The sequence below is a fragment of the Aquarana catesbeiana genome, linkage group LG01 (genome assembly GCF_042186555.1).
Source record: "Aquarana catesbeiana isolate 2022-GZ linkage group LG01, ASM4218655v1, whole genome shotgun sequence".
Taxonomy (NCBI): Eukaryota; Metazoa; Chordata; class Amphibia; order Anura; family Ranidae; genus Aquarana; species Aquarana catesbeiana.
The window spans coordinates 281636453-281653242 of NC_133324.1; the positions used below are offsets into that span (position 1 = coordinate 281636453).

Here is a 16790-nt window from a genome sequence, read left to right on the forward strand (position 1 = left end):
GCTGCAGGCATGAGTTTTTAGGCGAGGCCGCGGCTTCGGCCTAGTCCACGGCGTCCGGCTGTAGCCGCGGACTAGGCCGAAGCCGCGGCCTCGCCTAAAAACTCATGCCCGCAGCGCCTCGGGACCTGCGGTGAAAAAAAAAAATCTAAAAAAATCGATTTGCTTAAATTTTGAATCGATTTGACCTCTCAACTCGATTCAAGATTTAAATCGATTTTTTTCCCAGCCCTAGCTGATATAGAGTCCAGGTACTTATTCTAATGCTTTAGTTACACAGGTGTGAGCTAGTCTTAAATCAACCAGGTGTGTCAGTGGGGATTGAGTAGTTTACTGAGTCGTGGCAGAACAGAGAACCCATCATCACCAGTGGCTCCTGCAACTCAATATGTGTGCAAAAGAAATGCACAAACGACTCTGGCCAGAGGCGGCTCTAGGCTTTGTGAGGCCTTAGGCAAAACTTGGACATGAGGCCCCACTCCCACCCATAATGGGAAAAATAATTCAAGCGATAAAAAATAACGGTGTGCCCCCCCACAGTGCTGCCGACTTCCCTCCTCTGCTCTTCCGCTGACTGCTGTGGGGGATTTTTAGGATGGAGGCGGGAAAAAGTGACTGGTAAATGTCATTTACCAGCCCCTATCTTTACTAAAAGAACATAGTGAGTGATCGGTACTGATCACTTACTGTGTTCATTCATAACTGAAGCTGTAAACTGTGTTTACTATGCTTTAGTTTATGAATTAACAGGAGCCTCTGTCTCCTGTTCATTCATCTGCAGTGCAGCTGAGGTTACAGAGAAAGGAACTGGGGAATGTGTTTCCTCAGTCCCTTTCTCTGTCTCAATAGTGAGACTTCAGGGGTCCGTTTAGACCCCTGATATCTCACTAAAGAAACCAAAAGGGGTGTGGAGTGTATGGAGGAGGGTGGCATGTACATGAGAGGGGTACGGAGTGTATGGAGGAGGGTGGCATGTACATGAGAGGGGTGCAGAGTATATGGAGGAGGGTGGCATATACATGAGAGGGGTGCGGAGCGTATGGAGGTGGGTGGTATGTACATTAGAGGGGTGCGGAGTGTATGGAGGTATGTACGAGAGGGGTGCGGAGTGTATGGGAGGTGGGCAGTATCAAATACACCACTGGTCACTGATGCATTAGTGACCAGTGGCAGTTAATTAACCCCTTTGTGCTGCATTAGTGACACCAGTATCAGTGTTTATGAACCCTTTCATGCTGCACCAAATAGAGGTTAATTAACACTGACACTGGTGTCACTAATGCAGCACAAAGGGGTTAATTAACTGCCACTGGTCACTAATGCATCAGTGACCAGTGGCAGTACATTAACCCCCTCCATGCTGCATATTAAAAATACCATTGTAAATTAACCCCCCCCCCAAAGAGTTACTCACTTCAGGTAGTTAACACAGCAAAGCCACTGTGACAAAACTGCCTTAGGTTAGATCTTTAGCCTCTGAAAACGTACTTGCACTTTTGCACGGCGCTTCACTGGTTCCTCGCAACAGCACTTTCCCGCCTCCCGGTCTTTGAATGACATCACGCCAGGCAGAACTAGAAAGCTCCTGTCAGGCGGAGATCACTCCACCTGACAGGGAAGACAGTGAATGCATCGGTTCAGTTGGACCCATGTCATATCACTAAGCATACTCGCATGGTCGCACCGCTCTGCTGCAAATATATCCCAGACAGTGTAGCGGCTGCCGGCGGGTGTCACGGCTGTCTGCTGCGGTATGGAGTAAGCGCATTTTTGCGAGGCCTCCTCTGCCCCCCGGCCAAGTCCGCCCCTACCTGCTGGTGGGTTCAGCAGCGGCCGGAAGCTCCACCTCCTCGGCGATCCTTTAACTGCCCGGCGCGCTCACCCTGCCAGCTTGGGGACACTGACCGGGGACATTCCCTCCCATTCTCCCACGCACAAATTAGGCGGCCGCGAGGCCCCTGGGAGCGCGAGGCCTTAGGCGACCACCTTTTTTGCCTAATTAGAGAGCCGCCTCTGACTCTGGCAGCAAAGGGTTTGCATCGCACCGATTAGGATGGTGCCATTGCCGGTGTTCTGTCGAGAAGTGCCCCCTATCGAAAAATGCGAGGTCGGAACTGCGCATGCGCTGCACATGCGCAGAACAGAGCCTCAGAACAGCTGAGTTTACGATCAGCTGTTGTCTCGCGTTGCCGAGGCACGTTCATGTAGGTGAGGGATGGATATTTACATGAAGGGGGCAGATATTTCAATGATGGGCAGTGCTGGAGGTGGCATTTTTATCGATGGCCAAACAAATCTGCTAAAACCTTTTCTCATCAGCAGTTAGAGCAGTCTTGTGACTTCTGTCCAGCAGAGCACTGGTTAAAGCTTGTAGGAGGAGTTTTCATTCTCCTCTGGCTGTCCTATGATACTGCAGTTTACTAATCCCTATGCACACGTTCCTGTAGAAATGGCTTTGCTTATAAACGGGTGCTGTAGCGACCAACGGCTGGAACCGTGTCAAGTCAAGGAAAACAAATGTCACCAGCACACTGAGGGTCTTCAGAGTAGGTCCAGAGCTTTAATCAGCGATCACATCGTTACAGCAGATTGCAAGGTTTTGGAGACACGTAGGACCCCTTCATAAGGTCATGTGACGGTCCTAAAACTGGTCCCAAAACATTGCAATCTGCTGTAACAATGTGATCACTGATTAAAGCTGCTGACCTACTCTGAAGACAATTGCGCGGCCGTGCAAAGTTGCACCCAAAAAAATGACGTCCTTTTTTCCCCACAAATAGAGCTTTCATTTGGTGGTATTTGATCACCTCTGCAATTTCTTTTTTTTGCGCTATAAACAAAAAAAGAGCGACAGTCTTGAAAAAAAGCAATATTTTTTACTTTTTGCTATAATAAATATCCCCAAAAAATATATATATATATAAAAAAAATGTTTTTCTCAGTTTAGGCTGATATGTATTCTTCTACATATTTTTGGTAAAAAAATCGCACTAAGTGTATGCTGATTGGTTTGCGCAAAAGTTATAGCATCTACAAAACAGGGGATAGATTTATAGCATTTTTATTATTTTTCTTTTATTAGTAATCCGATATTTTTATCGTGACTGCGACATTATGGCGGACACATCGGACACTATTGACACCATTTTGGGACCATTGTCATCTATACAGCGATCAATGCTATAAAAATGCACTGATTACTGTGTAAATGACACTGGAAGAGAAGGCATTAAACACTAGGGGCCGATCAAGGGGTTAAGTGTGTCCTAGGGAGTGATTCTAACTGTGGGGGGGATGGGCTTCCACTCACTTACTTGTTTACAAGGGCATCTCCCCGTTCTTCCGCTCCGTGACACGATCGCGGGCCCTCGGCAGACATCGAGTCCGTGGGACCCACGAACAATGCCGCGATTTAAAGGGGACGTACCTGTATGCCCATTTGCCCAGCCGTGCCATTGTGCCAACATACATCGTCGTGCGCTGGTCGGCTAGTGGTTAAAGGATTTGTGTTATTTCCAATGTTGCCTTCAAAGCAGCATAAATGGGTCTTCTCCCCATCATATGGAATATTTTTTTTTACTATTGATACATGTCCTCCAGTGTAGAGTACTTCTCCTTTCCTCCTTTAAATGCTAACCCCTACTGGACCTAAAATGATTTACAATATTTTTTACTCCGATCTACAAGGTAAAGGAGAAGCCCAGTCTGAGCTTTTTAGGCTGGGCTTCTCCTCTGGGTCACATGAGTTCTGCATTCCTGTGGCCGGTTTTCAGCGGAGAGTGGTCTGTAGTTCGCTCTCCACTGACGTCACTGTCATCAGGGAGGAGGGAGCGCGTTATCCTGACTTCCCAAGTCTGGATCCACCAGCTGCCTTGATTGATGGCAGACAAAGCGAGACGCTAAGACCGCCGCTCCCTGCCCCACCACAGCTCAGCGCTCCAATGATCGTGGAGAAGCAGAGAGGAGAGATACTGACTGACAGTCATCAGGTCTCCTCTCGGGGATCTGTGAAAACTGAGCCATCAGCGATGTTCAGTGGCTTGGTTCTCAGTGCAGAGACAGCGGGGGACAGATGCAGCATCAGTCTGATGCTCCATCCACATTTTTATGAATCAAAAAAAAAAATAAAAACCCATACTTCTCTTTTAAGAAAAAAGTGAGCTACGGCAAACTGAGCAAAAACAAGCAAAACTTCTATTCAGTGATTTAAAGGAAACCTGTCATAAAAGGAAAACATACCAATCAAGAAACAATACATCCAAGAGGTGCTGGAACTTTGATGTGAGTTTATAGTGAGAGGAAGAAACATTCAGAAAGCTCATTGGAACAGGTTAGGCTGCTCACAACGGACAGAGATCCCCTCCAGTGGGTACCCAGCAGGTTTCCAGAAAAAAACATGTACCAAAGGAAGGAGCACCAGACCAAAGGATGAGAGTCCAAATTCATTTAATGCTTTTCACAAAAAAAGCCAATGTGTTTTGGGTGCCAGAAAACACTCCAACTTCATCAGGACTTCATTTAAAATAAGGAGCTTGAATGGACTCAAAAACGGAAAGTTGTATCATACCTACCGTAATTTTCCTTTCCTGGTGCCTATCCATGGCAGCATACTAGTGATAGAGCTCCGCCTCGACTCCTCCCTCAGGACCAGTGAATAGCATAAATTAAAGACATAGTCCCTCCCCAAACATTCTCCGTCAAATAGAATACCGAGGGTGGGAGTGCATGCTGCCATGGATAGGCACCAGGAAAGGAAAATTACGGTAGGTATGATACAATTTTCCGTTTTCCTGGTGCCTCCATGGCAGCATACTAGTGATAAATAACTAGCTGACACGGGTGGGATAATGCTTAACAATAGAAGTTTAATTAGAATGAGACATTGCAGCCTGCACTGCCCTTCTCCCGAACTCAACCGTTGTGAGAGCTCCTGGGTCGATATGGTAGTGTCTGAGGAAAGTATTGCAAGAAGACCAGGTGGCGGCCCTGCACACCGTCTCTAGTGACACGTTAGCCCTTGCTGCCCAGGAGGTTGAGATTGCCCTTGTAGAATAAGCATTCACTCGGGATGGAGGTTCCATATTCTTCATCCTGTAGACCTTCTGGATTAGTTTTACCACCCAAGATGCCAGGGTTCTGATGGAAGCTTCCTTGCCCCTGTATTTACCGAATGGAACAATAAAAAGTCTTTCCGAGCTCCTGAAGGATCTAGTGGCCTCTAGGTAGGCTCTGAGCACTCTGGAAACGTCCATCTCGTGACATGATCCCGAATCCGCTTCAGCAAATACTGGTAGTGCCCAAGGCTCCAAAAGGTGACTTGAAGTAGCGACTTTGGGTGTGAACCCCCGAGGGGACAAAGCTCCACTCTATCATGGAAGAAAGAGATGTGGTCATCACCTATCCCTAACGAGTGGAGTTCTAAAATCCTTCTACCAGATGTAATGGCTAGCAGGAAAACCGTTTTTAGTGTTATGTTCCATATTGTCAGTTGTTCCACTGGGGCAAATGGATGGTCAGAGAGGACTTCAAGGACCAGGGATAAATCCCACTTGGGAAAAGAGCGTCTGACAGGTGGACAAATCTTTAACACTCCTCTGAGATAAGTGACTACTAAGGGCTCTTCTGCCCATCTTTTATTTGTTGCGGCAGAAATTGCTGCTACTTGCACTTTGAGGGAACTTAGGCCAAGACCCAGATCAAGTCCTGACTGGAGGAAACCGAGAACACCTGATGTAGAAGGAGAGATTGGATTAAACTCATTTGAGGCAGCAAATGACAAGAACTTGTCCCATATTCTTGAATATATAGCATTGGTTGCTGGCTTCCTGGCTCCTAGGAGGGTTGTTATGACCCCTGGGGAGCATCCTAGGGACTTGAACCTTCGCCTCTCAACCTCCAGATTCGAAGGTTCAGCTTCTGAGGGTCTGGATGAACTAAACTGCCCTGCGTCAGAAGTTGAGGGAAAGGATGGATCCTGATTGAAGAGCTCACACTGAGGCGCATAGCTAGAGGAAACCAGGGTCTCTTCGGCCAATATGGGAGTACTGCCAGTACCTGGACTGTTTCTCTGAGACGTCTCAGGAGGAACTTGAATATTAATGGCTGGGGGGGAAAGGCATATGCGGTGGTGAACCTCCAGGGGCATGACAGGGCATCTACTTCCTCCGCTTGCGTATACGGAAGGCGAGAGACGAATCTGGTCAGTTTGGCATTCCCCGGAGTGGCAAATAGGTCTACTTGAGGAGGATCCCAGAGGTTGGCAATCTGATGGAAGACCTGGGGATGAAGAGCCCACTCGTTGTTGTCCAAGAATTTCCTCGACAACGTGTCTGCTTCCGTGCTCAACCTTCCCGGGAGATACATCGCCCTGAGGTCTAGGACGTTCTTCTCTGCCCAGAGCATAATCGGCTCTACTTCCCTGAGGAGTGATGTGCTGCGAGTGCCCCCCTGCCTCTGCAGGTACGCGACAGCTGCCCTGTTGTCCAGGCGTAAAAGTACTCTCTGGCCCCTGATCTGAGAAGCCAATGAAGTTAGTGCCAAGAACGCTGCTCTCATCTCCAGTATGTTGGATACTACTCCCTGGGTGGAACAGGACCATCTCCCCTGTATCCTGGTTTCCCCGCAATGGGCTCCCCAGCCCTGTCCACTTGCGTCGGATGTAACTGTGATCCAGAAGAGGGAACCCAGATGACGAGGTTTGGAGAGGTTTTCCGGAAGAGTCCACCAATGAAGGCTCCTGCGCATTGCTCCCGTCAGCAGAATTGTCTGAGAGAGTCGCTGTCTCTTCCACTGCGCCAAGAAACCCATCTGAAAATACCTCAAATGCCAATGGGCCCAAGGAATCATCGGTATACAAGCAGACATTGTGCCAATGAGGCTCAGGCATTGCGATGCCGTTAGATACCGGCTCGCAATGGTTTTGACCATCTTCTGGATAATAATCCTCATCTTCAGGGATGGTAATGACACTGTCCCCTCCCGTGTGTCGAACATCGCACCTAGATAGATCATCCGCTGTGTAGGTGCAAGCTGACTCTTCTCTGAGTTTATCAACCATCCTAGTTCTCTCAGGGACTGGAGAAGAATGTCTCGGTGATACACCAACTGACCCGGACTGCTTGCTAGGAGAAGGATGTCGTCCAAATAGTGGTATATCCTCAAACCCCTCTCCCGCAGGGGAACCAGAGCGGATATTAGAATCTTGGTGAATACCCTGGGGGAGGTGCACAGACCGAAGGGCAGGGCTTGAAACTGCAGGTGGATCCGTCCTACTGCAAATCTGAGATACTTCTGAAAGGCAGGTAGAATTGGCATGTGTAGGTATGTATCCTGCAGGTCGACTGAGATCATCCAATCTGTTGGCTGCATTGTCTGAATAATTGTTTGTAGAGACTCCATCTTGAAGCTTTCTGGGTGTATGTGCCTGTTGAGCCTTTTTAGATCTATCACAGGTCTCCATCCACCCGTTCTCTTTGGGACCAGAAATAGAGTGGAATAGAAGCCTGCGAAGCGCTCCGCCAAAGGAACCGGCACAGCTGCTCCCTGCAGTTGGAGTGATGATACAAAGTGCCTTAGGACTTGAGCCTTCAGCGGAGAGGATGGAATTTCCGTTCTCGTGAACGAATTTTGAGGTGGAGGATGAGAGAAACTCCAAAAGTGTCCCCATTGGATTGTTGAGAGAACCCAGGGATCCTGGCATTTGCTGGCCCAGACTGGAAGAAAGAATTTTAGTCTGACTCCCACCGGGAGTGTCTGGGCTAATCTGGCATCAAAAGGATTGCTTCTGCTCATGTGGAGTCAGAGGGGCCTTCGACTTTCTGCCCAAGAAGGATGCCTGAGTGCCCCTCCAGGGTCTTCTGCCGTCTCTGAACTGCCTTGATTGTCTGAAATCTCTAGGGTTTGACTGGCGGAACCTGGAAGAACCCCCTCTGGATCTTCGCATCCTTCAGTCTTGGGGAAGCATACCTGACTTTCCTCCTGACAACCTAGATATTGCTTTATCCATCTTGTCTCCAAATAATGCCTTCCCGTTGAACGGGATTTTGCACCAATTTTGCTTGGAAGCCAAATCCGCCGTCCAGGGTTTTAACCACAAGGCCCTTTTCGCCATTACTGAGTGCAGCATAGATCTTGCTGAACACCTAATCGTGTCTATAGCTGCTACTCCAATGAAGTCTGCTGACAATCTAATTTCTTTCAAGGCTTTAATTATGTCTTCCTTGGGGACATCCTGGCGTAGAGTTGTTTCAATGTTATCCGTCCAAGCTCTAATGGCATTAGATACGGAGGTGAGGGCGATCGCTGGCTTACATGCCGCTCCTGCAGCTAAATAGCTACTCTTGAGATCCAGATCGATTCTTCTGTCAAGAGGATCCTTGAAAGAAGCGGAATCTTCCATAGGCTGGGTAATATTCTTTGCGAGTCGCACCACTGATGCGTCTACCACCGACATGGAGTTCAGTGACTGTGTTCCCGACTCCGGTAGGGGATACAATTTATTGAAACAGCCCAATGACAGTTTTGTATCAGTTCTTGACCATTCATTTTGAAAGACTTGACTAATTTCTCCCATCAAAGGGAAGAAAGCCTGTTTCCTTTTAAGGAATGGGAAGTAGCTTTTTGCTTCCTGGGGAGGTTCTTCAGTATCCTCCCAAGCTATTGCAGCTCTAACTGCCTGGATAAATGGTTTTACCAATGAATGGCTGAAGCCAGAAGGATCTGACTCATCTGACGAATCGCCCGAGAGGTCTTCAGGTGGGGAATCTCTGGCCAGTCGGCCTGATGGAGGTAGAGGCGTACTGGCTGCGGAAGGACCAGGAAGAACAAGTTCAACATCCTGAGCCTGGGACGTCTGCGGGACTGGCTGGGCAGGAACCAAGGCCGCAAGCTCAGAGAAGGAGTCCTTCATAGTTCTTTTGAGCAGGTCCCCCACCTGTTGGTTTTCTAACTCGCGGCTGGACGCATAGTCCGCAAAACAGTCCTTGCAGACTACTTTATTTGGCAGCGGACTAGCCCCACAGGTCCAGCACTTCTTCTTCTTATAGGATCTAGGAGAGGGGGACCGGTCCCGTCTTCTGGATCTTGATCTATGTCGCGAAGAATGAGACTGACGTCTTGAGGAGCGGGACCGGTGGCATGAAGAACGAGATCTACGTCTTGGGCTGTCGTCATCGTGGTGCCTTGAGGATTTTTCGGTCCTCTTGGAGTGGGCAGGGCTATGATTTTAAGAAAAAATCATGCCAGGCCAGCGAGCGCACTTTTTTTTTTTTTTTTTTTTATACTCACGTATAGGTGGTCCCATACCTAACGGAGGTGTGAGGATCTTTGTTGCGAGATAAGTGGCTCATTTCGGGGTTGGGCATAAGGATCAGCTGCCGAAAAAAAAATAGCAGAAAAAGGTAAGGAAAGAAAAAGAATGTTTTTTTTTTTTTTATGAGGTACATATTTCATTTTGTTCCTCTTCTCTTTTTTTTTTTTTTTAAACTTACCACAGAGCAGCTTAGAGAGACCTTAGCAGGGCAGCCGAGGAAACTCTGACCACCAGCCCCCAAAGCCGATCCTAAATAGCCTAAGGGTGGGTGGGGTAGTCCCATGAACTCCCAGTCTCTCTGCCCCTTTTTTTTTTTTTAATTTTTTGAAGAAAAGGGCAAAATTGGCCCTCTTTCCAGAATCAAAGATGGCCGCCGCGGCGTCGAGTAGAGCAGTAGAGCCGCCGAGAAGACGTCGGGAAGCCGAGAGCGACGGCTGTTTAGCTTCCCGGATCGCGCATGCGCAGTACGACGAAGGGGACGCCGAGCCACACTGCCTGCAAGGGGAACGAACACAACATGGCCCCCACAGCAACAGGGCAACGGATGTCGCCAGAAAACCCACCAGGTATCAACAAAAGGAATATGCTACAGCCTTTTATCTCTATATTTAATTCAAAGGGAAGGAAAGGAATGATACAAAAAAGGAAAAGGGGGGGGGGGGGAGACAAATGCAACTTTCTTTCTCTTCTTTTTTTTTTTTAAATGAGAGATGGAAAAAAAAAAGAAAAATCACAGGCCTGGAAGAAAGGGAGCTGATCCTTTTGCGACTCCTCCGCCATCATCATAGGATATGGTGGCAGACTGCGTTCCAGTGAGGAAACTCTGCAAGAAGACCCCAACAGATCCACAGAGGGGTGGGGACACAAAGCGAATTGTCATTATATATTTGAAGTCCACATCTGTAAAGTTTATTCATGGACATCACTTGGAAAAATATTTTGTTATTCACATACACAAGTTTGATTTCCATTTGCTCACACAGTATAGTGCATAAGACATTTTTTTCTAATTTATTTAGATTTTTTGGTGTTCTAGCACCATGTACTGCACCATTAATAAGAGTGTATTGTGCAGTGTATTTAGGCTTTATGTGCTCCATTGAAGTGCCTGGCTCTTTTCACCCTTTTTGACAATAACTTTCCTATTGGTCCTAAAAATGGACTGCAGTTACTAACAACTCTTGTTCCCCTATAGACTTTAATAGTATTCACCACCAGGTTCTGATTTGCCAAACAGGATTCACTAAACCCTTTGAGAATTGAACACAAATATCCTCCTCCCTGTCAATTAGTGATTCAATGAAGTGAGATGTGATTGGAATGTGTGTGGTTGTTATGAGATTCTGCACCCCACATTCTGATGTTGTACTGTTTTATGGATTGAGATTTCTGACACACTTGTTGGTTTTATTTTCTGTTAACTTTTTTTTCATCTTCAGTTATGGCTAACAAAGAAAAAATAACATGTGTACTATATAGCAGCCCTAAATATTCCTCTCTAAAATAACAGGTTAGAATTAATATGTACCGTTATGTGAGATATATTCTCCTTTCCTCCTGTAAACACTGACCCCTACTGGACCTGAAATGATTTACAATATTTTATACTACAATTCATGTGTATAGGAGAGAAAACAATTGTCAGCCTGGATATTAGTTGGAAAAAGACTGATATTCACATACACAAGTTTGATTTATATCATAAGAATTTTTTTACAAATGTTTGGGGTGTTCTAGCACCATTAATTAGAGTGTATTGTGCAGTGTATTTAGGCTTTAATGTTTTATTTATTATGCACAGTTATAGTTCCATTTGTTCACAGAGTATAGGGCAGAAGACTTTTTTTATATGTGTTTTTATGCTATGTTTGATTACCTCACCATTAATAAGAGTGTATCGCATGGTATAATGAGTTTATTACGGTAAATATTTGCAGTAATTCTGCATTCATTCGTTTTCTGTGGACCATCATCTTAATTTTCATTCTGGGTGGAGCACTGATTTATAAAAAAATGTAATAGTTAACAAGTAGATCAATCGGTGTTTAGCTAGCATCCCACACTTGTGCCTTAAACAAGAAAAGGCTTGTCAGTACTGAGAGTTATCAATTTTTTGTTTCCTAGCCCTATATTGGGTTCCCCAGTTGTCATCCACATACACCTTTTATAGTCCAACAACTTCTTGAAAACAGCAACCTAACCAGTGCATGCGCTCTTCTTCCAGTGATGGTGCCACAGCAGACAGGCTACTGAAACTGCTCAGCAGTCACATCCCTATGGAGAAGTCTTTAAGCCTGGAACGTCTGTGATATGCTCCTTTCGATCTGATTTATATATTTATAAGCACCACTAGATGGAGCTAATGATGATAGGAAATAAATACGTATTTGCTATGATCAGTAGCTCCATCTAGTGGCCGTAATGCAGTATTTTCCTGATTCACTCAGGAAGAGCTCATGCCATTGTCAAGATGGTGGACTATTAAACAATTAGGGCAATTTTAACGCCAGTATAGGACTAAGAAATAAAAACATTGATAACTCTCAGTGCTGACAAGCCATGTCTTGTATATGGTATAAGCATGGGGTACTAGCCAAACACCAGTTGATATATATCTATCTGTATATATAGATATATATATATTTGCTTTTTTTTTTATAAATACACCCTATAATGCCTAGGTGAAGTATTTGATCTAAATTACAACCTACTTACATTTATACTAGTAAAAATATTTAAAAATAATACTTACAATTTTACATCATTCGTTTTCTACATAAGGCCCCTTTCCCTCCGTTGATCCCCGCTGAGCCGGCAGATAACAGGGCGGTCTCTGCACACTGTGCAAGGACCGCTCTGTCAGATCTCCGCTCTCCCCTATGGGGGGATCTGATGAACACGGACCGCCTGTCCATGTTCACCCAATTCGCTTTGCAGACGGATAGAAAAATAGGGTTTTCCTCCATCTGCAGAATCGGACAATTGCGGGGACGACTGATAACTCTGACACCCGCTATCCCATAGGGATGCATGTATGTCCGTATTTCACCCGAAAACGGATGAATGAAACACAGACATACGGTCCGCACGTGTGAAAGGGGCCTTACTGTAACGAGTATATTTGATGTGTTAATGAACCTTTATTGCTATATTGGTGTTTTTTGCCTATAAATGATGCTGATGGTATCATTTCATACAGAAATCTCCTTCTGTTTAGCTGTATATAGCAGTTCTTTCTATCAGTGATATGTTTTACTCTTTTGCTCAGGATGATTGCATTCATAATACAAGCATGTTATTGTACTCCTTGTCTGTTGGTGTTTATCACTGTGCTCCAGCCTGCATTGTCATCTCCAGTATAACAGTAATAATCAGCCTCATCTTCTTCATGGACTCCAGAGATGGTCAGAGTGCCCACATCATTAGAACTGTCTCCAGAGAAGCGATCTGGTATTCCTGTTGCCTTTTCCTTATCTTTATAAATAAGAGGACTGGGGGCACTGCCACTTTTTTGCTGATACCAGTAAACATAATACTTGCTGGAAAGACTCTCCCCTGAACATGTTAATTTAATAGTCTCTCCCAGTTTTGCCGTCATTTGTGAAGGTTGATTCAGAACATACTGACCATAACAACCTGCTGGAAGAAGAATAGTAAAGAATGAGAAGTTGATATCATGTCATCTATTTTATAGAATATGAAGTGTGTCGGGTGTCATTTTATTGCTGTCATGATAATTGTAACCCCCCGAAATAATACACACAGGGGGCTTCTCCAATCTCTACTCACATGTATAGAAACAGGTGATGGCGAGGATGAGAGTAGACCAAAACATGTTGGAGAAGATCTTCTCTCTGACACTCTGATCTCTCATTACTAACAGAGGATTTAAATATCTTCTGAGATCAGACACGCCTCATTTTGCAAATGATTAGACAAGGTTCAAAAATAACTCCTGTGTGTTTTTTTCTTCCAGTGTTGACAAAAGATCTGTTCTTTAATCAGCCATGCCAGAGGTACCTGCTCACACAGGCAAGTTAGTGCTCATTTACACATGCTTAGCCCTCTAAAGAGTGACCCTCTATGGATCTCTTTTCAGAGTGAATTTGACAGGAGGTGAGGAGGCATTATGTCACCTCCTCGCTGCCTGTTTTAACCCCTAAAAGTCTGCACCACCATGCCACAACCGCATGCATGGCACATGGTTGCACAATGGTTTTGGCATGATCCAATTCTCTTGAATGAGTCACAATGGTGTGTGGCTCTGCATGCGCAGCTCAGTGTACAATTTTGCATCTGCCAATATGAATGAACTCTTATGCATGGGAGTTACGTCATCCTGTCATGGACAATCAAGATGGCTGAAGATCTTGAACTTGGAAAAAGAATGAATCGATGTTGGCGAGGGAGCATGTGGGCATCGTATTGCTGGAGGGAAGATGAGTATACAGTAATTCAACACTAAACAACTCTTCTGCCGCTGCCTAATTTGACATGCTGTATTATGTGCGGTCTCTTAGCACTTAATGATAGTTTGATAGTTTAGTCTTTTGGTAGGGGGGTGTTATGACAAATAGCCCTCCCCAAACAGGATATTGTGCTAAACCTGTAGATAAATAAAAGAACCAGAACCTTCGCCAAGCAAAAGAGTGGGTATGGTAATAAGGTTGGCAGTGCTTCCACCCAGGACAAGGACTCAGTAAAGAGGGGATTCTCTTCCCGGGAAATAAATCAGTAATCTAAACAAAGTAATTGGGAGCAGAAGAATGCAAACCAAATGAATTACTTATTGAGATTTTTCTTTTACCAAAGACATGTAGAAGAATACATTTTGGCCTAAATTCATGAAGAAATTTGATTTTTTTTTTAAATTTTTATTTTAGTGGATATGTTTTATAGCAGAAAGTAAACAATATTGTTTTTTTTCCCCAAAATGTAATGTGTGTAAAGTGTTGCATGACCGTGCAATTGCCAGTGAAAGTAGCGCAGTGCCGAATAGCAAAAATGCTCTTCTGGAGGTCAAGTGGTTAATTATTCTACCATCCGTTTGTTGGTGACTTATTTTCTGTGTGCTGATATAGAGTCCAGGTACTTATTCTAATGCTTTAGTTACACAGGTGTGAGCTAGTCTTAAATCACAACCAGGTGTGTCAGTGGGGATTGAGTAGTTTACTGAGTTGTGGCAGAACAGAGAACCCATCATCACCAGTGGCTCCTGCGGGAGTACCCGCTACATGTGCAACTCAATATGTGTGCAAAAGAAATGCACAAACGACTCTGGCAGCAAAGGGTTTGCATCACACCGATTAGGATAGTGTCATTGCCGGTGTTCTGTCGAGAAGTGCCCCCTATCATAAAATGCCCGGTCGGAACTGTGCATGCGCTGCACATGTGCAGAACGGAGCCTCAGAACAGCTGATTTTACGATCAGCTGTTGTCTCTCATTGCCGAGGCACGTTCATGTAGGTGAGGGACGGATATTTACATGAAGGGGGCAGATATTTCAATGATGGGCAGTGCTGGAAGTGGCATTTTTATTGATGGCCAAATAAATCTGCTAAAGAAATCTTTATGTAATATAGAAAAAGATGTCCTTCAATTGACTAAACACGCCCCACAAGCGTTCAAAATGAATAGCAGATAAAGATTTATTTTGCAGATTTCTTTGGCCATCGATACAAATTCCGCCTCCAGCACTGCCCATCATTGAAATATCTGCCCCCTTCATGTAAATATCCGTCCCTCACCTACATGAACGTGCCTCGGCAACGAGACAAAACAGCTGATCGTAAATTCAGCTGTTCTGCAGCTCCGTGCGGCGCATGCGCAGTTCCACCCGGGCACTATTCGATAGCCGGGCACTTCTCGACAGAACACCGGCAATTGCCGCCGATTTGACCAGTGGCGGCCCGTCCATAGGGGGCGCCTGGGCGCCGCCCCCCCCCCCCCCTCTGCACAGTCACAAAAAAAAAAAAAATGAAAAAAAAAAAAAATTTAAAACTGGCCCTTTACAAAATGAAAAAAATTTGAAAAAAAGGTCCATAAGTGCACTGCGTTCGGGCGCCGGGCACAGTGCACTATGGGAAGCGCCACGTCTATGCAATCACGAGATTGCAGACGCGGCGCTTCATTTGCGGGCTTTTAACCCGCCTTGTGGCGCGATCCATCGCGCCGAGTAGCTTCCGCATATTATATGTATTAGATGGCCGGGACTTTGAGTGACATTCAAGTTATGATGTCACTTCCGCTTTTTATTTCCCAGTGTGCCCGAGCAGAGGAAGCATGAGGAGCGGACTCCTCTACTGCTGTGTGACTACACAGTCACACAGAGATTAGAGAATGCTGCCTTGGAGCCATAGGGAGAGTGAGAGAGCCGGCCGTCTCAATGTATGGGGAGAAGGATGGAGCCAGACTCACTGTGCTGGGCTGTCTTCCAGGTGAGTGCTGGGGGGGAGGGGAGGAAAAGTTCTGCTGGATGGAGGGGAACCCCAACACTTCTATCTGTCTAATGCTCTCTCTGGATTCACACACATTCCATCTATATCTCTCTATCTTTACCCCTCTATCTATATTTCTCTATCTATACCCCTCTATCTATACCCCTCTATCTATATCTCTCTATCTATATCTCTCTATCTATACCCCTCTATCTATACCCCTCTATCTATACCCCTCTATCTATATCTCTCTATCTATATCTCTATATCTATATCTCTCTATCTATATCTCTCTATCTATACCCCTCTATCTATACCCCTCTATCTATACCCCTCTATCTATATCTCTATATCTATATCTCTATATCTATATCTCTCTATCTATATCTCTCTATCTATACCCCTCTATCTATACCCCTCTATCTATACCCCTCTATCTATATCTCTCTATCTATATCTCTATATCTATATTTCTCTATCTATACCCCTCTATCTATATCTCTCTATCTATATCTCTCTATCTATATTTCTCTATCTATACCCCTCTATCTATACCCCTCTATCTATATCTCTCTATCTATATCTCTCTATCTATACCCCTCTATCTATACCCCTCTATCTATACCCCTCTATCTATATCTCTCTATCTATATCTCTATATCTATATCTCTCTATCTATACCCCTCTATCTATATCTCTCTATCTATATCTCTATATCTATATCTCTCTATCTATATCTCTCTATCTATATCTCTCTATCTATACCCCTCTATCTATACCCCTCTATCTATACCCCTCTATCTATACCTCTCTATCTATATCTCTCTATCTATATCTCTCTATCTATATCTCTCTATCTATACCCCTCTATCTATATCTCTCTATCTATATCTCTCTATCTATATCTCTCTATCTATACCCCTCTATCTATATCTCTCTATCTATATCTCTCTATCTATATCTCTCTATCTATACCCCTCTATCTATATCTCTCTATCTATACCCCTCTATCTATATCTCTCTATCTATATCTCTCTATCTATATC

The 16790-nt window shown here is 45.0% G+C and overlaps 1 gene segment (V, D, J or C); it reads right to left on the reverse strand.

The window, feature by feature from the left end:
• Window positions 1-12602: 12602 nt before the first annotated feature.
• On the reverse strand, window positions 12603-13181 carry LOC141107965 (immunoglobulin lambda variable 3-10-like). The segment is given in 2 exon segments: window positions 12603-12943; window positions 13097-13181. Coding segments are annotated over 2 exon segments (426 nt in total).
• Between the last annotated feature and the right edge of the window lie 3609 nt (window positions 13182-16790).